The 26,530-nt window shown below is 44.7% G+C and overlaps 1 protein-coding gene across 5 annotated transcripts in view; it reads right to left on the reverse strand.

Annotated features, from left to right (window-relative positions):
- SNX14 (sorting nexin 14) overlaps positions 1-26,530 on the reverse strand; it is a 609,680-nt gene that overhangs the window by 269,996 nt on the left and 313,154 nt on the right. For all 5 annotated transcript variants that reach the window (XM_085611049.1, XM_085611048.1, XM_085611046.1 and 2 more), the window contains 3 exons: positions 26,372-26,455; positions 26,085-26,185; positions 25,204-25,315 (listed from right to left, as the gene is read on the reverse strand). In XM_085611049.1, the coding sequence (XP_085467175.1) occupies positions 25,204-25,315; positions 26,085-26,185; positions 26,372-26,455 (297 nt within the window). The remainder of the gene's footprint in view (positions 1-25,203; positions 25,316-26,084; positions 26,186-26,371; positions 26,456-26,530) is intronic.

Genomic DNA, 26,530 nt, shown 5'->3' on the forward strand with positions numbered 1-26,530 from the left:
GTAGTAGTAAATGCGCCCCATGAGGTGCTCTCAGTTTAATGGCGACCGCGCTCCTTTGTTTGGAAGCAGCTCCCTGTAACCTGAATATGGTGCACAGCATCTAAAGAAAGGGCCGTGGCCACTATTAAAGTGAAAACATGTTATGGGGCACTTTCACTGAAAGGAAAAAAAAAAGGTTTTGTAGCGCAGCCGCTAAAGTTAACGCGGATCGCCATTACAAATTAAAATATAAAAGTGGGCGGCATGCTGCCTTGTAACAAAGCACGTTGTGGATGGAATAAGAGAAAATCATTAGAGAAAATAGTGCTCACAGACTAGATAAAGTAGACCCTGTAACAACACTAGTAAAAAGTCCTGTCCTCATGGGAGGTTACAAATGCAGACAAGGCGGTACCAAGGAGGGACTACTAAGCCTATTCATGAATAAAATGCAACAATTTAGAAAGGACAGTAACAGGAGGCAATTGAAAAGATGGCCAGGAAATGGGTGGAGCTTCAAGTCCCTACCTGAATACACAATGCCTCGCAGAGCAGCGCTTGCGCTGCCAATGCTCGACCTAAAAAAAAGTGACCATCTTTGATGCAACTGGTGCTCGTGTAAAGTGCTCTGATACCTTCGGATTGAGTTTGTGCTATATAAAACTGCAAAATAGATTCAGTCATGTGAACAAGAATGGTATAAATCCAAAACGTGGAACAATAATGCTGCTAGGTGTGCAAACCCCACTCAGAGGCCTTTTTTTGGGGTCCTCGGACAGTCAGAGGTAACATGGACGTGTCCAATGACTTTACTATTGTTTACCACTGATGCTACTGGACCACAACACAGGTAAACTCCAAATGGACAGCGCATTATCAATTTTGCACTCAAAAGTTACTACAAGACGGAGCTAGACGCACAATACAAGACACAATAAATAGCACTCTGTAACAACCACACCCAGTCAGTACTTTGTAAAACGAAAAACTTTGAATTAGTAGGTAAATAAATAGGCCTGCTTGATGGTCAATATTATTCTACGGGCCTTGGTTCTAATCTACTTAAGTGATCTTCTGAAGTATTTGGGTCATATTTTTCAAGTGACTGACGGGAATACCGTTAGGGATACTGGCATCCAAATTTACTTTGATGTGTCAGATGGTACTCAAAGGTTGGCTGAAAAGAAAAACAGTCTATGTCAAATCTATAGAAAAAACGAAGTCTCACCCAAACATCTTCACCAATAAAATGTCTATAAGATGCACTATTCATGTTGAGGTGAGCCAGTGTCTGATTTGGGACACAGTCCAGATTACTAGTGTCTAGGGACAAGTAGGGGCCCAACTGGACCATTTTCCTTGAATCTAAGAGCAATAGAAAATAGAGGGCTGTCTCCAACTATATGGTCTATCAACAAGACTTGATACTTCATGGGAGCATGTATGCTGGACCTACAAGCACTCCTGGTCTTCCCTTTTTTGTGATATATCCAACTATATGGTCCCTAAGGTGCCTTACATTAAGGTGCCTATATCAAAGGTTCTACCAGTTGCTTTAAAATTTTCCCAGTGACAAAAATGAACCAAGTACTGGCAGCAGAGACGAACAGTGATGTTGTTTCTGGCGGATACTCTAACCGCAGAATCCTGATCTTTAGAATATCCCTATGAACCAGACTGGATCCAGAAAGCTTTCACAGCAGTGCGTCTGCGTGCCCAGAGGAAGAGCAGTGCGACTCCGCAGTGACTCTGTTCTCCTCCCGAAGTGACAGAGCGGGGTCGCATATATAGGTGCCACCCCTGAGTGCAGACATCAGTTTTTTTTTTTGCCTCTATCTCGAACCTCTAACCTGGAGCACAAAACGAATCGGAGGTACCAGTGTGCCGATGTCTAATTTGGAATCTTTTTAGATAGAGAGACCACTACACAAAATGAGGAAGCTGGCGAGAAGTGCAGAATCTACAGTTAGATAAAATATAAAATCCACTAGAAAGAGCGTTTCTGAAGGTAACTTCTTCTAATGAATTCTTGTTTATTCCACACCTTTTGAATAGATACAGAAGCAGTACCACTCAAGGTGGAGGGTCTGTGGAATGGGCTCAGACCAGAAAGTCATGCAGGACCAAATGGATATGGTTAGCAATGCAGTAGTGCTTTGTGAACGTGTGCCTTGATACCCAAGTTCAGTGCCAGGCAAATGGCTTGCAATGCCAAGAGAATGATGTGGAGTCTGGTTTCTGCTGGGGACCAGAGTCCACTGATATCCACCTCTCTGGTGTGTACTTCCCAACCCAACAATCATGCATTTGTCACTGCTGTCAAATCGGAGTTGGGTAGGGATAGGGGTCTGCTGCTGGTCCAATTGCGGTTGAGCAGGCACCACTGCAGATGTGCAACAGTCTCCTCTGAAACTTCAATTGAATCTGCCAAGTTTCCTTGGTGCTGGGTCCACTGAGACCTCAGATTTCACTGTGGAGCCTGCATATACAACATGGCATAGAAGGTGGACAAAACGCAGGCGGCTATGAGGCCAAGAACCCTCACAACCACGATTACTGAGACCCAGGACCAGGGCTGAAACCTCAGCATCATAGCCCGAATGTCCTGGACTCATCATGACTGAGGGAAGTCCCTAAACTACACTGCATCCAAGATGGCTCCTATGAAAGGAAGCCTCTGCGAAGGAGTCAAGTGTGACTTCAGCATCCTGATTGTGAACATCAGCTATGTCAAGAGATTCGGCTTGAAGACCTTGAGCTGTAAAGCGAGAGGTTCAAAAATAGGCAGAGAGAATCCATCGACGAGGTGGCTCCTGCACAGAGGGAAAGGGTAAGGAACAGATGCAAGGTTGCCCCCTGGTTTACGGAGGAATTAAGAGGAAAGAAACAAATCTTATGCCAGTACGAAAGGCAGTGGTGAAAGTCGTATGACCCAGAGGCTCTCAAGGAATATAAAGCTATGTCAACCCTGAACAAAAAAGCCATCATCATAAGGAAGTCTGGGTTCTATGTGGTCAGGATTAGGGACGTGATTAAAATGCAGAAGGAGACCTTTAAAGTACTGATAGAACTAAGCCAAAAGCAGGAGCTGAAGGCTACTGCCAATTCAGAGGTTTGTAATAAGATACAGACTTTCTTTCTAAATAAGGTCAAGGACATTTTAATGGCAATAAGTGACACTCATATCAGTCCATGCCCCCCGTTAGTGGAAGAACCACTAATCGCTCGGGGTGAGAAGCTCTCCACATTTCCAACACTGGACCTAGACTCTTTATCTCGTATTATGGCCAGAGTTAAGTCTGGGTCACCAGATGCTCCCTGCCCACCAACGGTATTTAAGATAATTCTTCCCCTGCTATGGAGGAATCTGCTCTCCTTTTTTATTTTTTTTATTTTTAACAGAGTTTTATATAGCGCAAACTTGACCCGGTATCAGGTAACAGAGCGTTTTACATAGCACCAGTTACGTTACATGAGGACACATTCATTTTTTGTTAGGCACGGGGAGATTAAGTGATTTGCCCAGAATCACAGGATGTTCAGCGTCATTGCCGAGACTCGAACCCGGTTCCCCAGATTCGAGGTCGACCGCCCTAGCCATTAGGCCTACTCCTCTCCTCTTCCTTGATTAACCAATCCTTGACAACTGGAAAGGTTTCACTCAATCTCAAGGAAGCCGTGGTAACCCCGTTGCTGAAGAAAGCAGGGGCAGACGTCAATAACCTGAAGAATTATCGACCTATATCTAGGCTCTTCTTCCTAGCCAAAGTAGTGGAACAACATGTGCTCAGATCCCTCTCCCTGTTCATAGAGGAACATCAGTTGCTTCATGTGCGACAGGTGGGTTTTAGGGCCAACCACAATACAGAGTTGGTGATGCTCGCAGTGCTGAATGAGCTCAGGCTTGTGGCCAACAAGAAGAAGGCCTCTGCGCTGATCCTGCTGGACCTAACACCGTGAACCATGCCCAACTGTTGGTTCGTATTCAGAAGCTGGGAATCTCTGGTGTAGCATATCAATGGATTTCCTCCTTCTTGAAGGGCCGGACCTAAAAGGTTCAGCCAAGGGGCTGTGTGTCCAGTAAAGGTGCACTGTCTTGTGGAGTTCCGCAGGGATCCGCACTATCCCCACTACTTTTTAACATCTACCTCCAGCCACTGGTGGCGACCTTGGCACAAATGGACTATTGAGTGTTCAACTACGCGGATGACACTCAATTGATCCTCCCGATCAACAGCTCTCCTCAAGCGCAGTCTCCTGTACAGGACATCCTTAGCTTTACAATGAACTGGATGACTGTCAACTCACTTAAAGTAAACCCCAATAAGACAGAGGTACTTGTCATCACCACAGGAGGTAACCCTTGGTGTAATCTATTTTGACCACAAGAGCTGGATACTACACCCACACCGGAGCCTGTCGTGAAGAGCTTGGCATTAAGTTAGATGCTAAGCTTACACTGTCAAGTCAAGTGACCACTGTGGTAGGGACCTGGGTGGGCCGTTTGAGGTAACTCAGGAAACTGGTACCCCTCTTATCACTACCAACTCTGCGCACTGCGGTGATGGCACTGATTGTGTCACGGATGGACAACGGCAATGCATTATACATTGGGTTACCAGACAAGCTGTTAGGTAAGCTGCAAGTAGTAATAAATGATGCAGCGAGATTAATCTTTAAGCTACCAAGACGTGCACATGTCACTCCACTACTGCAGCAGCTCCACTGGCTCCCAATTAAGCAGAGGACCAGGTTTAAGGGCCTATGTATTGCACACAAAGCTCTCTTTGGGCTGCCACCGTAATACATTAAGGACTGCCTAGGGAGAAACGTGCCTGGTCGTGGCCTCCGCTCTTCCGAGGCAGGCCTGCTGTCCTGCCCATGGTTTGACAAAGTCACCATGGGCGGACGAGCTTTCTCAATTCTGATTGCTCAACTGTGGAATAAGTTGCCAGAAAGTCTACGTAGGGAAGCCATTCTCCTTCCATTCAGGAAAAACCTAAAAACTTTCTTGTTCACACAGGCCTGGGGTCAAGATGAGCTCTGACCGGGTTGGCTCAGTGATAAATAACTGCTGGCATGGTTTTGTAATTCTCTCATAAGTGCTAAGAGACCGTTGGTGATTATGTGCAATACAAATGCCACTTAACATTAACAGGCGGTCTATGAACAACTGTGGTGAGCCCGCTTTCAACAGCCAGTCCTCGAGTTAGGGGAAACCTGGTATTCCCATCCTCCGAAGATGTGCAGCGACCATAAACATCACTTTGAGAACTACGTAGGGTTGCTGGCAATGCACCTAGCCTACCTTCAACCACATGGAACATCTGTGGGAGTGTAAGAAAGGTGCTCCTCTGAAAACTGCTCTGATGTGAAGAGACGATACAGCGGGCTGGAAATGAAAGAAAGGGCATAGCTCCACTGAATGAACTGAAGGGCCCATCTGTTGTATGTGAGAGTTGGACACTCGGAGGAAATGTCTGATCAAGTCAAAGAATCAGGGTCACCTTGATCAGATCTGTGGCATCTGGCTACCCACCTGTTCACCACTGGACAAGAACATGGTTTATACCAGGTGCCCTTATTGTATCAGGTAGGGCTTAACTTAATGGTAGTAAGAGCTCTGGTAAGGCCTGCCCAGGCTGCAAAACTGCTGTATGCACATTCGTTTTAACTTTCAGAGAAGGGAGCATCACATCTACTCACCACAGCAAAGTATGCTCTTTCTTCTGTTTGTGGCTCGGCGAAAAAAACCTAGTAGCAGCGGAAGTATTGAGCTCACTGGCCTCAAGTAGGTGCATATATAGGTTGTCCTCATAATAATGTAGGGAAATAATATCGCTATTATCTCCATTGTCATCCCCGTCGTGAAAGATTCCCGGATCCTGTCTGGTGCCTGCGGATATTCTGTAATTGAAATTGCCTTTATATAACGCTTACTACTCCCTGATGAGGCGTTGAAGTGGTTTACACCAGGCAGCATGCTACTCCGGAACACTAAGTTTGTGGTTAGTCCATTATTATTGGCTATTGTTGACTACTGGGATTAGTCTTGTGTGCCCAAAAAAACCATTACAAGCATTCACTCCTGTTTGATGTGGTGATTAAATGAATAGGATTTGTGATTAATAGTGGGGAATGTTACACAAGCACATGGTCACTGGGATTGAGGAGTGTCTTGGTTTGCACTTCCAGATAATACAGAATACCACTCTCCTACACTGTCGCTCAAACACGACGACGCAATAAGCCTTACACAACACCCCCTGGAAAGGGATTTCACTTAACAAAATGAAGCACATCCAAGACTGTTTTCAGAATAAGGCTTGGGGTTTTATTTATGCAATGCTTAGATATATATATATAATTAACTTGGATGCGCACTCAGACTCACTCACACATCAAGAAGTCAATACTCAAAGAATACACCTCAGGTGATTATAGCCACTGGAAACTGAAGGTGCACACTGACAGTCGTGCATCACAATGACTGTTATAGCCACTGGAAACTGAATATGCACGCAAACAGCCACACATCACAATGGCAACAATCAAAAATCAAACAATTCACCTGGTGCAATCTTCATCCTGGCCCACTCCAGACTAGGGGAATCGCAGCCGGAGAAAAGAGACTCAGCAACCAGATGCCTGCACGGACGATGTGTCCACAGTTCAGGCTCGAAATCCTGGTTTCCAAGTCAACAAGCTTCAACTTTATAGTCTCAAAACACACTAGAAGGTTCCGAGAGGCCTTCCCTCTGCACCAAGGAAACTTACTGGAATTGGCCACTTTCCATGCAAGCATCCTTTCTACATTCTCATGTGTTCCAGCCTTTATCGTAACAAAGGTTACGAAAGTCTCCGACAGTACATTCAACAATAACAAAGCAACCTTGAAAGTGAATAACCTAAAAAATTTAGTAATCTGGGGGCCTGCCTCCACGCGCAAAAAGCTTAAGCAAGATAGAGTCAGAATTCAAGATGACATGAGGGCATGTCAAAGCCAATAGTAAGAATTTCATATTACTTGTACAACACAATGCACATTTGTGCACCACTGCCTATCGCATCACACACTTCATCTCCCAATGTACAACATAATGCACATTTGAGCGCCACTGCTCATAACACTGCACTCCGAGACCAAGAAGTATATTCATTACCTCTCTCTCATGCTTTGAAAAGCACATTCCACATGTTCTGTTCTTGGCAAGGCTGTTCTACTCTGTGACAGCTCCCACTTTAAAACTGCAAGATACGAAAGAAATCTTCAAGGGAAACATGCACATGCAGGGAAATGACCGTACATTCAGGCTAGAGTAAAATAAAACACCAAAAGTCAATTAAAATGATGGTAGTCAAAGGTCATCACTTGGTTTCAAACCATAGGAGTGTCTCTAGCACTACAATCAAAAGAGGAGAAGTTGTAATCTTGTAAATGAGCTATAGGCAGTTTGCAGAAATACAGTATCAGGGATTAAGGTGAACATTAATGTTACAGTAAGCTGTGCACAGGTTAAGGGATCATGGAGATGATGGAGTGGAAGGAGAGGGCCGTTAGAAAGAAAAAATAAAAAAAGGAACAGCGACAGTCAGAAGTTTTAAGTAAAAGTCAGTTTTTCACCCCAAAGTTTAGGGTTATAAAGGTTATAAAGGAGTTTTTTGCAACAGCATTCAATTTAGGAATGCAAGACAGTAAAAAGAAACAACTTATGTGCGCGTGAAGATAGTACTATTAGTCAGCTGATAAGCTCAAGGGCTGAAAACGAAAAGTAATGACTGGGTGGATATGTAGATAGATAGAGACCTCTAGGCTGCACTCAAAGGAAACAGTAATCTTAATATCATAGCAATGTAGGAAAATATTAAGGTAACAAATACAACCAATGTAAATGCTGGAGCCGATGTCTGGTGATGGACATCCTCATGTTTGGCTCAGAGAATTAATTACAAAAGCAAGTGGGATCCATTTGGATGTGTCTGGTTTGACATAGTACAGGTACAAGATGAAGGATGGGTATAACTTCCATAGATAGTGGAAGGGTATTGCCCGCATTCTATGATTGGAGGGTGAAGAAACAGACACTGAGGTGTGGCAGGTGGTGACCCCCACTTTAGAAATTCACTGAAGTCTCTGATAGCAAGGGACTGCTGATAGACTTCCTAAGCACTGCCCCTTGGTAAATAATAGAGATGTGGGTAGAAATGTAGATTCTGAGATGTATGGTAAAGGGGCTTTTGAGGTGAGACCCAGCCTTCTGTTTTCCTTGATCACACATTCAGTTGGACTGATGCAGAAACATCACAACGCTTTGTGCCTCTATAGAAGGTGCTCCAGGATGGACACTACCCTGCTGTGAGGGGGATCATTACACAAAGGTTGTGCCTCGAAAGCAGCGTGGACGGGACATTTGAGAAGGAGATCCACGCAAACTGGTTCTGATGAATAAGACAGCACTTGCAGAGTGAATCAAATAAAATGTTGGTTTTTATACAGCTACAGACAGATATCATTGACACAGCAACATAGAAGACAGTCAGCCTCATACGGCGCTCTGCAAACCATGAAAAACTCTACGTTGAATTCCAATAAATGCTAAGCCAGAGCTATCACATTCCTTTGTGGTGACCTCTCACCATAGAAATGATTTCCTGAGAGAAATCCACCCTGCACACACCCTCACTCAAAGAAAAGCAGATCTCACAAAAAACAACACTAGCACTAGTCGCAGTGGCAAATTCTTCTGAAGGTGTGTACCACGCGGGTAAAGAAACACTGAATCCAACAAGTAAATGACTTCTGCAGGAAGATTACTCACATGCTGAGCCCTGCGAAAAGTTATTTCCCCATCTAAATGCACCAACAACTGAGCAGAAAAATCCACTCAAATGTGAACTCTTTCATTACATACACCCTGTTTTTTCTTTTTCCTTTTGGAGCAGGTTGGGGGTGGAGCCACACAAAACACACTTCTAAGACCTTGAATGTACATATGACAATGAAGGATGCCAATTCTATTAAAAGTCCAGTAAACAAAGCCCTCAGAGTGCCCCCATCCAAAAGAGCTAAGTTTGCCAGTGCAGCACAAAAGGCAATAATCTGCCTAGGCATATGTAACTAGTGGCACCGCATAAGGCTTTTGTAAGTACCACAGAAGTAGGACTCTGCTAAGCCCAGTACTATTCTGGCACTCAACAACACCACTACTGCAAAGACGAGAGCAGAGCTGCTATAGCTAGCTGGGTGTACATCATGCAGCCATTAATGCAGCACCTATTTGGAGTCCCTCTGTCAGCTAAGTGCATGCCTGTCACATGTGAAACAGAGGTGTTGGTCTGCTGCTTTGCAGTAGTGGGAACAGGAGCAGAGAACTCTGTTGAGGCTGTAAGAAAGTGCCTCTTTTTGCATGGTTGTCCCCACTCTTTTGCCAAACTGTTGATGTACTTTGACTTAGTGAGCCCTGGGTTCCTGCCCAGCAGGTACGCAAGGTCAATGTTCTTTCCCTAAACTGTATTGAGACGAAACCCAATTGGCACTCTTTGGCCACATGTAAGTCCCTTGTAAATGGTGACTGTGGCCAGGGAAGGCCTCTAACTAACTAACTAACTAACACTAACACACTAACACACACACACACACCCCAATTATAGGCTGCGTGTTTTAGTGCAAAACAAAGTGAAGAGTCAACATGGCACACATCCCTGTGTGCCATGCCTACAAACCACTGCCATGGCATAGGTAAGCCACCCCTCTACCTGGGTGCACTATACCAGTGGAAAGGGTACAGGAGCCCTGTACCCCTACAATGTCTAAACAAATCCTTAGACATTGTAAGTGCAGTAATGCCATTAAGAGTATATGGTGCTGGGAGTTTGTCATTACGTGCCCCACAGAACCAGAACGGCTTTACTGAAAAGTAGGAAGTTTGGTATCAAACCTCTCAGTACATTAAACCCACATTGATGCCGGTGTGGGATTTTATGAAAAATGCACCTATCTCTAGTGTTATGGCTGAGTGGCAGCTTGCCAGCTGCCACCACCAGACATGTTTCTGGACCCCTGGGTCTAGAGCCTGCTGCTCTCGGGGGTCCGAAACAATGAACATCTGGGATGAGGTGCGAAGCCTCCTCCCCAGGATGGGCAGGGTCCACAAAGGGGAAGCTTCAAAGGCTTGCCGCCTTTGTGAGCTACCCCAGCCATTTGCTGCTTCCAGCAACTGGCCCCCACCGGTTCTGACCCCCCACTTTGAGTGGGAGAATCGGAGGGGAAACCAAGTGAGGAAGGGAGGTGTGCCCACCTTTGACAGCCTCACCCCTTGGGTGGGGGGGGAGGCGAGGTGAAGCACAACTCTCAGTACCCGCCATTTTGCAAATGGGGGGACCCAGCCAACCAGAGAGAGGCATATGCCCCCCTCCCACTGGAGGGTGGCATAATAGGTGGTATACCCACCCCAAGGAAGGAACCCATTGGTCCTGACCTTTATTTACCTGCAACACCCCTAAATCTAGTATTGTGGGGCAACCCCGAACTTTGCCTCCTCAGACAAGAGCCGACCAGAAGAAGTACAGAAGAAGCCATGCTGAACTAAGACGAGGATGACGCTCACTCACTTGGCCCCAGCCCTACCGGCCTGCCCCTACCTTGAACCTGCTCCAGCGAAATCTCGCTGTGTCCTGCGGCCAGCAGCCCCCAAAAAACCTGGAGGACCTGCCCTGCCTTGCAAAACCAAGACTTTGTCTCCCGTGAACACAGGATGTGCTCACCCCAACTCTGGCTCCGGTAAATCCAGGCGTCTGCACCACTCTGCACCCGACGCCTACGGCCCGAGTTCTCGTGGCCCAACACCACGAGGAGGTCTCCCCGGCGATCCTGACCTGAGAACTAGTGATCTCTGACCTGCCTCGAATCTCCAAACTACGCCTGCAGCCCCTTTCTGGAAAATCCCTCGACTGCGACCGGAGCTGGTAAGAAAACCCGACGCCTAAAGACACCCCTGCACCCGACATCCCACGGCCTTGGGTGGCCCAACCGACGGTGTCCCAGCATCCCAACTTACTTCTCCAACCGGTGGTCACCATCAGAAGATCTTCTTCCCCGAGCCCTAAGTGTTTGTTACAACTGGAGAATCCCTATTGAAAACAACAGGGCACCCGACACCAAAAAGGCACCCTGCAACCAGCCGCCAATGCGGGTGCACTTTGGGTGCTAAATCGGATCCCCCTTTGCCCAGAGACTAACTCCAGGAGTTTTGCTCCCACAAACTTGTGGCCTGCCCGTGAGCAGCCACCAACCGTAGGCCCTCTATCCCCCATTGGATAACATCAGGCCTCAGCACTCTGCACCCGGCCTCCCTAGTGCCGCTGAAGGTGCTTGAAGAGTACATGCTTGAACATGGGGAAACCCTGGTTTTAACCCCAGAAAACTAACTCCCAAACTACCGTTAAGTAGATAACATTGTTTCCTCCCATAGATTTCATTGACTGCTTTCCCTTGACAAATCTTTTAAGTGTGCAGTTGGTTTGTATGAAAACTTGAAACACTGCAAATATACAAAAACTGTATTACTCACCTTTTGTCTAGGAGATGTCCCAGTGTGATATCTAGGCATATCACACTGGTTAGCAAAAGTAACTTATGAAGCTATCTAAGAAGTAATATGCACAGTCATCTGTAAAGTAACTGAAAAGTAATTTCGAACTGTTGACTTACCTGTATCTCAACCGACTGCATTTGAACCTGCATTCAACTGTATTTTACTGCATAAATATTGGAAAGTATTATTTACCTTACCTGAACCAGGCTTGGCTTGGTTCTAGAAATAAAATAACTAAATAATATTTTGGATACAAACAAATTTGGCCTGAGTTCAGAGTGTGTGACATCATTTCTAGTCTGAGTTTGTACAATAAATGCTTAACACAACCCTGTGATAAAGCCTTACAGCTCACCCTCACTACCACAAATAGAGAGTGAGGTTCTATCAAACTTTACCTCTGCCTACCTTTGGGGTTCCACTGGACTCTGTGCACATTATACCTTACTTTGGTATAGTATATACAGAGCCAGCTTCCTACAGAGTGGTATAGTGCCATCACCGGCTAGGCAATACTCTCCAGTGAATACTCCCACGTCGTAGGTCTATGTGTAGGTATAGATGGATAAAACAGTATAATAAAATGTGAGCGAAAAACAGTTTGACCATGGCCCGCAAGGCTGGTAGTGAAACTAGAGTTATGAAATGGCCCATATTCGACGCGCTGTCCACTATGAGTCAAATCACTGCCAAGTGATACATTCCAATGTGAGCTGTTGCCAAATGCTCGTTGGTGTGGGCAGTGGTTGCAAAATACCGCTGAGCTGCTGATGTAAACATTATATCAAACTCTGATAAATCCCAGAGTTCCCAAGGCAGAAGAGCAGTTTTATTTTGCAATACTAACACTGGTTTGTTTCTGACACCACTGTGATTCAGCATTAAACTACACACAGGACAAATTCAAGTAAGTAAATATGGGATTGCTCTGGTTCTCGTGTCAACTAAACACCTCCTTCCATGCAACTATCTGTTAAAAATCCCTTGATGTCAAATCCTAAAAATATGCATTAACACTCTGCTAGCTAGATCCAAATAAGATCTCATTCTTATCTGATGTGAGCTTGAAAAGTCGAATTGTTAAGTCCAAATATTGTTTATAAGGATTCGTAAAATAGCATATCAATGTCCAGCCGCGGCACTATTTCTGTACAGAAGCACGGGCATAAGTTGTGTGTACAAACCTGCAATAAGAGAATTAACCAAGACCCCCCTAAGTTGCTTTTACGGTTTTTAAAACAGTACACAAAGTTGGTGCAGTTTTTATATCTGCCCAACTGAATGTGACTACCAATTTTACCTGAGTGATTGCCACACCTAAGGAAAATGCTACTTACCAGTATGCATCTGTTCTTGGCATGTAGTGCTGTAGATCCTCACACTTATGCATAGATCGCCATCTGGTGTTGGGCCCGTATGTTTGCACTTTGCTGTTGACCTGGAAAGTCTTTGGAAGTCACGGGATAGGTGGCTCCTCTTTTGGACAATAGTGCACATGGGCATCGACTCCATTGTCAGATTGTTTTTTCGCCAAAAAGGGAAATTATGGAGTTTTGTAAGAAACAGAAAGAGATGTCCATGTATGTTGTATCTAAATAAGATAATACTGGAACAGATAAAGGTAGCCGGGGAGGTGGGTGGGCGTGTGTGGATCTACTGCTCTACATGCCAAGAACAGATGCATACTGGTAAGTAGCATTTTCCGTTAGAGGCATATGAGCTGTAGATCACACACTTATGCATAGATTGCATAGCAGTACTCCTCCTTAGCGGCGACCACCAGTGTCTGTTGCAGTAGTTTGAAATAGTGTTTTAAGTACAGCTTGGCCCACACTAGCTTGTTTTGCCTGCACATCTACACAATAGTGTTTTGTGAATGTGTGCGGTGTAGACCATGTAGCTGCTTTGCAGATGTCATCTAGGGGAATGTTCCCCAAAAATGCCATTGAAGCCCCTATCTTTCGGGTAGAATGGGCTTTAGGAGGAATAGATAGTGTGCATTTTGCCTTGTGGTAGCAAATTTGTATACATTTGACAATCCACCTTGCAATGCCAGATTTTGATATGGGATTGCCTTTATGTGGCATTCAGAAGGATACAAAAAGCTGTCTTGTTTTACGAAAAGCTTTTGTTCTGTCTATATAGTAAAGGAGTGCTCTCTTTACGTCCAGTGTATAAAGAGCCCTTTCTGCTACTGCTTGTGGTTGCGCAAAGAACACTGGCAACTCAACAGACTGGTTCAGATGGAAGGGAGAGATAACTTTAGGAAGGAATTCGGGATTTGTTCTGAGAACCACTTTGTTATGATGGAGTTGTAAAAATGGTTCTTGAATGGTTAGTGCCTGTAGCTCACTGACTCTCCTAAGAGATGTAAGGGCCACAAGGAAAGCGACTTTCCATGTGAGGAATTGTAGTTCGCATTTGTGCAGAGGTTCGAATGGAGGACTCATTAATCTTGTGAGGACGATGTTTAGGTTCCACACTGGGGAAGGAAGTACCCTGGGGGGAATTATTCTTTTGAGGCCTTCTATAAATGCCTTAATGGCGGGCACCCTGAACAGTGATAGGTGCTGTCTATTTTGTAAGTAAGCTGCAATGGCAGCGAGGTGTAATCTAATTGATGTGTATGCTAGTTTACATCTCTGAAGATGCAGAAGATAACATATGATGTGCTGAGTGGAGGCATCTAGGAGGGTTGATGTTGTTATTGTTACAGTATATAACACATCTTTTCCACTTGGCTGCATAGCAGGCTCTAATGGTGGGGCGTCTAGCCTTTTTGATAACTTTCATGCAATCAGGGGGAAGATTGAGGTAACCAAACACTAGGACTTCAGGAGCCAGATCGCTAGGTCGAGCTGTGCTGGATCTGGGTGTCTGATCTCTTGACGGTTCTGTGTTAAGAGTTGTGGGGAGAGGCATAGTTTTTGGCGCGGGACTACTGATAGTTGCAGCAATGTTGTGTACCAGGGTTGTCTGGCCCACGTTGGAGCAACTAGGCGGCGAAGCTTGGGCATTTTGTGTTGTAGTGTGTGGCGAAGAGATCCATCTCTGGCTGCCCCCACATTTGAAAGAACGGTTCGAGAACTTGTGGGTGAAGTTCCCAATTGTGAATCTGTTGTGTCTGTCGACTTAACAGAGCTGCCATGTGATTTTGAGTTCCTGGGAGATGTTGTGCTAATAGGAAAATGTTATGAGGAATGGCCCATCTCCATATGCTTTGTGCTAGTTGGGAGAGCTGGAGAGAGTGCGTCCCCCCGTTTTTGTAAATAGTACATTGCTGTCATATTGTCCGAGCGGACTAAGACAGCTTTGCCTGATATCGGTTTCTGGAATGATTTTAATGCCAGAAAGACTGCTTGTAACTCCAAATGATTGATGTGGAGTAGCCTTTGCTGAGGTGTCCATGTGCCCTGTATGGTGTGATGAAGTAGATGAGCTCCCCATCCGGTGAGCGATGAGTCTGCCGTTAGCACGATCTGTGGAACCGGCTCTATGAACGGTCGCCCTTTGGAAAGGTTTTGGGTGTTCCACCACTGCAGAGAGTGATGTGTGCGGCCGTCCACCAACACCAGATCTGTCAGCTGACCTTGAGCTTGGTTCCACTGACGTGCTAAGCATCCCTGTAAAGGGCACATCTGAAGTCTTGCATGAGGTACTATGAATATGCAAGAGGCCATCATCCCTATGAGTTGCATGAACACTCGAGCTGGAAGTGAGTGTTGCGGTTGGAATCTTGCTATAAGAGCTTGCATGCTTGCTATTCTGGCTGGACTGGGATATGCAAGGCTTTTTGAGGTATATATTGTTGCACCCAGATTTTGTTGGATTGTTGGAGGTGAGCCTTTGGGAGGTTTATGGTAAACCCCAAGTCGTGAAGTAGGTGTATTGTGGCGTGTGTGTAAGTTACACACTGGATATGTGACTTTGCTTTTATGAACCAGTCATCTAAATATGGGAAGACGTGAATCTGTTGTCTTCGTAAGTGGGCTGCCACCACTGCCAGACATTTTGTGAAGATCCTGGGTGCCGTAGTGACTCCGAACGGGAGGACCTTGAACTGGTAATGCTGCCGTCTACCACAAACCAAAGGTATTTCCTGTGACCAGGGTGAATGGGAATGTGGAAGTAGGCGTCCTTGCGATCTAATGTGGCAAGGAAGTCGCCTTGTTTGAGTAACGGGAGGACCTATTGAAGAGTGACCATATGGAAATGGTCTGAATGTATGTACATACATTCAGACCATTTCCATATGGTCACTCTTCAATAGGTCTGAGATCCAAGATGGGTCTCAGGGTTCCGTCCTTCTTTGGAATGAGAAAATACAGGGAGTAAACCCCTGTGTTCTGGTGATGAAGGGAAACTGGTTCTATGGCATGTTTTTGTAGGAGGGAAAGTACCTCCTGTTTTAGAAGCACCAAGTGTTCTGCGGACATTGGACGTTGTCTGGGTGGAATGTGTGGGGGAGAAGTGAGCTCCAGGCAATACCCGGATTGGATGATTTGTCTCACCCACCTGTCTGTGGTAATGGTGTTCCAGACAGGTAGGAACTGTAGCAATCTTCCCCTGACCGAATAGAGTGGTCCAGGGGGAGTGGAGGGAAGTCATTGTTTAGGGGTGGATGGCTGCCAATTGCTTAAAACTTAACTCCAGTAAGACGGAGGTCTTACTTTTTGGTGCTCACATTAACTTCTGGTCAACCCCAATATCTGGCCCATGGAATTTTGGCCACTACCAACGCCAGTGACTAAGGTTAAGAACCTGGGAGTCACTTTTGACTCCAAACTTTCATTTTAAAACCACGTCAACCAGGTCACCTCCCTCTCTTCCTATACGTTAAAACTTCTACGAAAAATCCTCCCATTTATCCCAGCTGAGCTCCGTAAATTAGTGGTCTCAGCACTTGTCCTCTCAAGGGCCGACTACTGCAATGGGCTTTTTATCAACCTCTGGAAAAAGTGCCTATCTAAATTGCAAGTTGTACAGAATGCTGCAGCTAGGCTCCTGCTGAACATCCCAAGACACAAATCTGTGTCAATGGCACTCAAGGATTTACACTGGCTGCCAATAAAAAGATGCATAGCCTCCTCTGTAATAGCCTCTTATAGATGAGGTCTGTGTTGGACTTTTGTACGAAGTGGAGGGGTTTTCTGTGGAAAAACCTCTAGATGCGCTTCTGTAAGAGGAACTTCTGGGAGCTTGCGATTTGAAGGCGCCCATTGATTTGGTAGTGTTGTTTCCTTTTTCATCTTTTCTAAAGATGAGTCTACGTTGGGTCCAAAAAGGTGTTCCTGATCAAATGGCTGATTTAATATAGTGGTTTGGACCTCCGGCTTGAAGCCGGAAATGCGTAGCCATGCATGTCTGCGTAAAAGGACGCTGGTGTTAATATCCCGGGAGGCTGTGTCTGCAGCATCGAGGGTACAACGAATGGAGGTGTTTGTTATGACGTTGCCTTCCTGGATGAGATCATTAGCTTGTGCCTTGTATTGATCTGGAAGGTGTTGTAGCAGGGTCTCTAGTTCATCGTAATGTGCCCTATCATATCTTGCGAGTAAAGCCTGTGTGTTTGCAATCCTCCACATATTAGCTGCTTGGGACGCTGTTCTCTTTCCGGACGCGTCCAGCAGTTTTGATTCTTAATCAGGAGGCGGGGCATCTCCTGTGGTTTGCCAATTGGCCCTTTTCCTGGCGTTGGAGACAACTAAAGAATCTGAGGGTATTTGCCCTTTAATATAACCGGGTCAGATAGGGCAGCTTTATATTTCTTTTCTACCCTGGAGTTAATGACTCTGGCCCTTACAGGATCATTGAACACCTCGGGAGCATGTTTGAGTACCCCTTTTAACATGGGGAGAATGGCACTGGACCTTTGTGATGGTTCAAAAGTGTCCATGAGGAAATCTTCCTCTATAGGGTCTGTATGTAGGTTTACCCGTGGTATTCTACTGCCCTGTGTATTAGTTGAGTGAACCCTATAGTGTCCTCGGGAGGGGATGGCCTAAATGGGTAGATGTCGTCCTGAGGTGTGTCTGGGACATCTGGTGTGTCGTAATCTTCCCATGGATCCTTTGGGGACCAGGAGACTGGGTTCCCCTAAAGGGTGATCATCCCCCATGTCATCAGAGGTGTCATCATCATCTGGAGGTGGAGAAGATGGTGGGGTAGGTGAATATGGGATAGAAGAGTGAGGTGTAGGAGGAGGAAAAGGAATCCTTAATGGAGAAGTAGCAATGTCTCTCTTTTTCAAGCGAAGTGGAGCTGGTATAGGTTTGTCCAATTTCCGTTTTTTTGAAGGGCTAAGTATGAGTTGCCCTGTTTTAGGGTCTTTTTGAAGTGTTTTTTGAGTAGCATCCGGTCGAAAAAGTTCCTCCACAGACGTGTGTTCTTTCGGCGCCGACTTTTTGGGTGCCGGTTGTGTATTTGTGTTCTTTAGGCCTGGGAATCGGGAATTTTCTTTGATCCCGATAGTGGTTTCGGTACAGACTGTTTTTTTGGTTCGGTGGTTTTTTCGGATCCGTAGGCCCGTGCTCCGAAGGCTGAGAGCCCGAGGTTTTTGGAGCCGGATGTTTGCTCGGTCCCGAGGATTTTTTCGGAGCCAGGGCGTCCGTGCCAGTGGGTTTTGGCGCCGAAGGAGTCGATGCGGAAGTAGGCTTTGGCGCGGAGGAAGGCATTGGTTTCTTTTTTGGTGCCGGGGATGGAGTTTCGGCACTGACTGCAGGCTGGCTCGATCCCGAGTGGCCTGAAGGCTTTTGTACTGGATTCTGTGCCGAGTCGGAAGGAGGGGCGTGAGAAGTTTCGTCCCGGTGTGCACCTAGGCCAGAGGGGGAAGGTGTGACCGAAGCCTTTTTGGGAAGGGGGGGTGGGGAGGGGTCAACGTCAGTGCTTACGACCCGCTGCCCCGGAGTGATGTCTTCGACGTCAGAGTCGTTGGCTTCAGAGGAGCGGACGGTGCTGTGTTGGATCTGCTTCTTCTCCGGCACATTGATGCCTTCCTGGAAGATGTTGTCGGGAATGGATGTAGATGATCGAGCCATTGTTCTTCGAGCTCGACGGTCCCGGATCGTCTTCTTGGAGCGGAAAGAGACACAAGCTGGACAATCTTTGGCCTCGTGCTCGGGTGAAAGGCAGAGGTTACACACCTCATGAAGATCTGTGTGTGGAAACTTGGATCCACACTTAGGACACTTTTTAAAGGGAGTCCTTTCCATGAGCCGAAGGCCCTATGGCACAGGTAGGCCCGAAGGCCTGCGTCGACGACCGGAATCGAAGATTTGAAGGTCTGGTAGAGATGCGCGTCGAAGGGGAACGTGATCGAAACAATACCGAAGTATGGGTGAGGATTTCGCGTCAAAAAGATGATCGGTAACGACACCAAACTGGAGTGCGATGAACACATCCGATGGAGGGAAAAAAAAACAATCTGACGATGGAGTCGATGCCCATGCGCACTACTGTCCAAAGGAGGAGCCACCTATCCCGTGACTTCCAAAAACTTTCCAGGACAACAACAAAGTGCAAACATCCGGGCCCAACACCAGATGGCGATCTATGCACAAGTGTGTGATCTACAGCTCATATGCCTCGAACATGTATTTATATATTTGCAAAGACAATTGAATTGATCCCTTCATTTCTTTTACTCTTACCAAATATAAGATCAAAATCTTGTTACATGCACAATAATTTTCTGCACTATAACTTACGGTCTCTTTAATACGTTTGGGAGTCCTACCTGAGTATGGGCCATAATAAATGACATCTACATATATCACACAGCGACCTCACTATCCAAACCATATGGAAGTAACGCAATGCAATTTGTTCACTGCTAGATGAAAACAAGCATTGCCAACGATCAATGGGTTTGATTTACTGTGCCCCAGGGCTTACTTATGTACTTTGGGGGGAAGGCTGAAAAATGCATCTGAAAGAAAAAGAGACACCACAAAAAAAAAAGCAACTCTGGTCTCTGTAGCATCCATTTTGCAGGGGCCTTTGCCAACACTCACTTCCTAGTGCTGCCTGGCATCCCTCGGACAGTAAATGCTCTGCCTTCCAAAACCAAGACTTTGTCTCCCGTGAGCACCGGATGTGCTCACCCACAGACTCTGGCTCCGGCAAATCCGTGAGTCTGCACCACTCTGCACCCGACGCCCACGGCCCAAGTTCTCGTGGCCCAGTACCATGAGAAGGTCTCCCTGGCGATCCCGACCTGAGATCTGGTGATCTCTGACCTGCCTCGAATCTCCAAACGATGCCTGCAGCCCCGCTCTGGAAAATCCCCCGACCGCAGCTGGTAAGCAATCCCGACGCCTAAAGACACCCCTGCACCAGACGTCCCACGGCCTTGGGTGGCCCAACCGACGGTGTCCCAGGATCCCCAGGCATCCCAACTTACTTCTCCAACCGGTGGTCACCACCAGAAGATCTTCGTCCCCGAGCCTGCAGTGTTTGTTACAACCGGAGAATCCCTATTAAAAACAACAGGGCACCGACACCAAAACAGCACCCTGCAACCAGCTGTCACTGCGGGTGCACTTTGGGTGCTAAATCGGATCCCCCTTTGCCCTGAGCCTAACACCAGGAGTTTTGCTCCCACAACCTTGTGGCCTGCCCACGAGCAGCCACCAACCGGAGGCCCTCTATCCCCCATTGGATAACATCAGGCCTCAGCACTCTGCACCCGGCCGCCCTAGTGCCGCAGAGGGTGCTTGAAGAGTACATGCTTATACATGGGGGAAACCCTGGTTCTAACCCAAGAAAACCAACTCCCAAAACTAAGTATGTACTGTTAGGTCGATAAAAAAGTTTCCTCCCATAGATTGCATTGACTGCATTTCCTTGAAAAATCTTTTAAGTGTGGAGTTGGTTTGTATGAAGACTTCAAACACTGCAAATATGCAAAAACTGTATTACTTACCTTTTGTCTAGGAGATGTCCCAGTGTGATATCTAGGCATATCACACTGGTCAGCAAAAATAAATTATAAAGTAATCTAAGAAGTAGCGTGCACAGTAATCTGTAAAGTAACTGAAAAGTAATTTCGAACAGTTGATTTACCTGTATCTCAACCAACTGCATTTGAACCTGCATTCAACTGTAATTTACTGCATAAATATTGGAAAGTATTATTTAACTTACCTGAACCAGGCTTGGCTTGGTTCGAGAAATAAAATAACTAAATAATATTTTGGATACAAACAAATTTGGTCTGAGTTCAGTCTTTGAGTGTGTGACATCATTTCTAGCCTGAGTTTGTATAATAAATGCTTAACACTACCCTGTGCGTTAGAGCTCGCCCTCACTACCACAAATAGAGAGCGAGGTTCTATCTAACTTTACCTCTGCCTACCTTTGGGGTTCCACTGGACTCTGTGCACATTATACCTTACTTTGGTATAGTATATACAGAGCCAGCTTCCTACAGAGTGGTATAGTGCCATCACTGGCTAGGCAATACTCTCCATTGAATACTCCCACGTCGTAGGTCTATGTGTAGGTATAGATGGATAAAACAGTATAATAAAACGTGAGCAAAGAACAGTTTGACCATGGCCCGCAAGGCTGGTAGTGAAACTAGAGTTATGAAATGGCCCATATTCAACACGCTGTCCACCATGATTCAAATCACTGCCAAGTGATATATTCCAATGTGAGCTGTTGCCAAATGCTCGTTGGTGTTGGCAGTGGTTGCAAAATACCGCTGAGCTGCTAATGTAAACATTATATCAAACTCTGATAAATCCCCGAGTTCCCAAGGCAGAAGAGCAGTTTTATTTTGCAATACTAACACTGGTTTGTTTCTGACACCACTGTGATTCAGCGTTAAACTACACACGGGAGAAATTCAAGTAAGTAAATATGGGATTGCTCTGGTTCTCGTGTCAACTAAACACCTCCTTCCATGCAACTATCTGTTAAAAATCCCTTGATGTCAAATCCTAAAAATATGCATTAACACTCTGCTAGCTAGATCCAAATAAGATCTCATTCTTATCTGATGTGAGCTTGAAAAGTCGAATTGTTAAGTCCAAATATTGTTTATAAGGATTCGTAAAATAGCATATCAATGTCCAGCCGCGGCACTATTTCTGTACAGAAGCACGGGCATAAGTTGTGTGTACAAACCCGTAATAAGAGAATTAACCAAGACCCCACTAAGTTGCTTTTATGGTTTTTAAGACCGTACACAAAGTTGGTGCAGTTTTTATTTCTGCCCAACTGAATGTGACTACCAATTTTACCAGAGTGATTGCAACACCTAAATATATTTATATATTTGCAAAGAAAAATTGAATTGATCCCTTCATTTCCTTTACTCTTACCAAAGATAAGATCAAAATCTTGTTACATGTACAATTATTTTCTGCACTATAACTTACGGTCTCTTTAATACGTTTGGGAGTCCTACCTGAGTATGGGCCATAATAAATGCCATCTGCATAGATCACACAGTGACCTCACTATCCAAACCAAATGGAAGTAAGGCAATGCAATTTGTTCACTGCTAGATGAAAACAAGCATTGCCAACGGTCAATGGGTTTGATGTACTGTGCCCCAGTGCTTACTTATGTACTTTAGAGCGAACGCTGAAAAATGCATCTGAAAGAAAAAGAGACACCACAAAAAAAAAAGCAACCCTGGTCTCTGTAGCATCCATTTTGCAGGGGCCTTTGCCAAGTGCTTCCTGGTATCCCACAGACAGTAAATGCAGACAGAAGGACACACCTAAACAGCCAACAAAAAGACTGACTCCAAAGTAAGAAAGACTCTGAATTATGTTCTAAATATGTACAGATTTAAATCATGTGGTCATTGCGTGCCTCTATTTGCACGTTGCGCAACACCACTTTTTAAGACTAATTATTCCTAAGTATAACACAAATTCAGCAGCCAAGGCTCGTCAATGTTTATTTGCCCCCCACGAGAAGGGCTGCACTAAAATGTTTAACTTCTTTAAATGTTTATTAAATGTGTTTTAATTATTTTTCGTGTTACTATTAGGTGCAATTCTGCTTGCACTTCTGCACTTTAAATGGGCATTGCTGTGAATTTCGTTATTCATGTATCGCACTCAAATTATGTAGTTTACAGGTCCTACTTGCACCTCAAATGCTGTTATTTTAATCCTGTTTCCGTTACCATTGTTGTAATAATGTTCGTGCCATGTTTTTATGGCTATAATCTGCACTTTTTATGTGGACCTCCATCAGAGTTCCAAAACATAAAGAAACAAACTGCAACTGGTGACACCAAAATAGTTTTGTCAAGCCAATGGTTGAAGGTCTGAATGCAATAGAAGCCAATGGCTAAATTTGGCTGCACTAAAGCCCCTTCAAAAAGTATAGGATGCGCCTTAATATCATTGCACTAGAGAATCTCACGTGAATAACTAGTCAAACAACTTCTGTAAGAACCTGTATACCTTCCAAGGGTATCCATTATTTCACAAGAAAGCAACCTGGTAGAAAAACGTATTCTTAGGTGTCATTCTCAAACAAGAACAGCTTTTTCTGCATGGTCCCTCCCATGTACACTAATAGGGTATGTCTGTATAGAAGACATGTCCTATTAAATACCGAATTTTCTAGGTTTTAAACGGACAGGGAAAATGAAGTACAGGTTACAGGATATTGGTAATGTGGTTTACTCAGGCTTGTGGGGAGCTCTGTTGGTTCCACAGTGATAATGATACAACATGCCCACACTGCCTCAATGAGAGATTCATGTACATGATACATGTACAGCGAGGGAGGGGGTTCATACTATGTAGCAACATTTCTTTACATGGTCAACAGCAATGTAGCAGATCATAATCAAATATACACAGACAGTCTTCAGCTCACTGAAGTAATTCCTATTGGAGAACACAGAAGGCTGCATAGAAATCCTTGTGTCTCTAGGGAATGGCAAGAATCTCCATATCAAAATACCACAATATGAGATCCTCCTATGCAAAGTATACAGGGTATTGCAGCAATTCCCAAGAACGCCTGCTATTGTATTTCTGTTAAATGGCATGTCTAAAGCATTTAGCCTACGACTGTTTTAGCCATTTGGTCCTGCAAATTTCACGGCATGTTGAGGAATCTGCAGTTACAAGTACCTATCAGATCAGTACTTGTATACATTCTGGTGGCCAAGATGGGATGCTAGAGCCAACCAGGTCTGCAGCATTCAAAAGCTGGCGGCCTTCTTCCTGGAGAAGCATCTTCTTGTTGCTGAACAGATTTCACATGCTTCTCTAGCCACTCTACAAAGTTAAAATGCAATGCGTATTCGTCTCCATCTAGAGGTTAGCTGCAGGTACTGTTGCCAAGAGGCAAGCTAATATAAAACACACACCTACCTAAGTGTAAAACCACTGAAATTCACAAAATACACTTCTAATTCTATTACAACCCCACCAGTGATAAAACAGGATTAAATGTACTCCAGCCCAGCTTTGTAGTAAGAGAACCACTGCTACTGCAAAACACTCCCACAGAAATAAAATAAGGCAGGCTATAACATTAACACCCTACAGTAATATAAATGTAATATTATATTATTATACTGGGCAAGTAATAGGGATAATCTGACCAGCGTAAAGGTGCACCCCAAGATTACAGCTGTCCACTATCATCAGAAGCATGAACAACAAACATTTCTATTTGTACATTTCTTAATGGAGGAGACACCCCAAAATAATTCTTCAAATGCAGGTTCTTTGAATACTAAATCTCAAATTTATTATTCATTCACAAAAATAGTATGAATAATATATGCCTATCACAAAAACATGATGACAGATATATTATTTATAATTTTATAAATTCACACATTGCAATGTTAAATAAAAGTTATTGCCATACTTATTTTAATAAAGCCTTATTAAAAAAATACATCAACGTGTCTGAGTCATTCTTTTAACTTTTTTCAGGCCATTAAGTGCAGCCATAAATTCCAACACAAGAGGGCCTTGCACTTCAGCTGAAGAGCAACTCTAGCTCAGACTGGTTAAAGGAGCAGTGATAATAAATGTGGCTGCTACCACTCATTTGTTAATTCTTTTGTTAGACTTTTTTCTTAATGTTTAATCTTTTTGAGCGCCTCGGTGGCCACCCAGGTTCCCATGTCATTTTGGAAAGTTTGGGACCACGGGGGGAGCCTTGTAGCCCCTGCCAGCTCACCACCAGCAACCATATTGGTGCCAAAACCAGCAATAGTTTTGGTACGTAGGTAACACGGTGTCCACCTGGGGCACCTACAATACAGCCCTCATTGAGAGCTGCCGATAGAGCCCCAAGGCCCCCATTGGCTTCGCACCAGCAACCATACCGGTGCTGGACAGAACCGACAATTGTTTTTGGTCAGTGGGTGCCTCAGTGTCCACTCAGGGCATGCACAATGTACCAGTTACCATATCAGAGTAATGCTTGCCAGTCTCGCTGCGTCATTGCAACCTACCATACCCTCTTCACAGAGTATACAGTACACCACGAGTCGTACTTTCCAAAAGGGTTTGAAAGAAAAAGGATAAATGACAAAGCTTCAGCAGGCCGCTCACTGCACGTCCAAGAGTGATTATTACACAGCACGTCACTATCCAAAATTTAAGAGTGCATGATTAGGAATAACACTTACCAAGGTTAACGTCGGGTAACATTTTATCGAGAAACTGGGTCTCCAGACTGTTGGGGGACAGGAAGTCTGCCAAAAGCTGACTGTTACTCAGCTCTGGGTGCTGAACAAGATTCTGAATGGAAAACATGCAATTATCAGTTAAAACACTAACACAAACGAATGCAACAAGTTTAATACATGAAGTCCAACTTTAACTTTGCTCTAAATAAATATTGAGTATTTTTGGTTCCAATTAAGAGTGTATGTATTATACACGTTTGTGTGTGTTTATACTGAGACAGAGAGAACATATCAGCTGTTCTTTAGCATAATCAAACGAATTTCCTTGAAAATATCTTTTTTTTTAATAGTAGATCATCAACTTGTAATATGCATGATAAAGACGTTTCTCTGCACCTTACATACAAATAGCACTCTTACATTTTGAGAAAATACCACTATGATGAATAGACTACTTCGCATTTGCGAAAAACCAAAATATATTTCGGCAAAGTAGGCACCATTGCTGGCCCAATTCAAAGTACCGTGCACACCAATGCAGTCCATTAACAACAATGTGGAAAAGGGAGCTAATGGGGACTATAGCGACAATGAGAAGTAAGTGTGGGAGTGAGGCTTCTAAATATAGGAGGTGGGCAGTGTATCCTGGGCCTCTGGAATGGAGTTACAAAATGGGGTGGTCAGACAGAGGAAAGGCTGTTGGAAAAGATTGGACACACATTCCTAGAATCTTCTGATATTCAACTGAGATCATATTTTCTTGTATGGTGGCGACAGTGGGTGGTCCACATTGAATACCACGCTGGAAAGAGCAGGCAGGCAGAAAAGGAAAAACTGCACTTCGTGCATCTGTGTTACTGTTCGAGTATTTTAGAACTCACCTGCAGGTACTCTTGAAATTCTTCCCGTTTAGATTTTAAGAATTCATAATTCTTTGGTCCAATAATTCTCTTTGATGGTAGCTGAGCGTCAGGGAATGTTCCTGATGGTAGAACATGGGCACAAAGTAAGGGTATGGAATATGATGAAAAAAACCGACACAAGCTTACAATTTTGCATTAAATCAGTAACACCACGCTTGAAGAATTTTTCACCAATTTTCAATGCCTTAAAAATTGCCAAATAATTTTATATCATTTGCATACAAATAGGTCTTGGGAGAGCTCACCATGGAATTCTGTTAGTTTGGACTCGAGAACGTAGAATTCAAGGTATCTTCTATAAACCGACCAATGCTCAGGTGCGTGCCCGTCTAAAAAGTTAAAAGCAGAATTAAATATTATTTTCTCATCTGTTTAAAACTAAGATACATAGTACACAGAGTACT

The sequence above is a fragment of the Triturus cristatus genome, chromosome 6, assembly GCF_964204655.1.
Source record: "Triturus cristatus chromosome 6, aTriCri1.1, whole genome shotgun sequence".
In the NCBI taxonomy this organism is placed as follows: domain Eukaryota; kingdom Metazoa; phylum Chordata; class Amphibia; order Caudata; family Salamandridae; genus Triturus; species Triturus cristatus.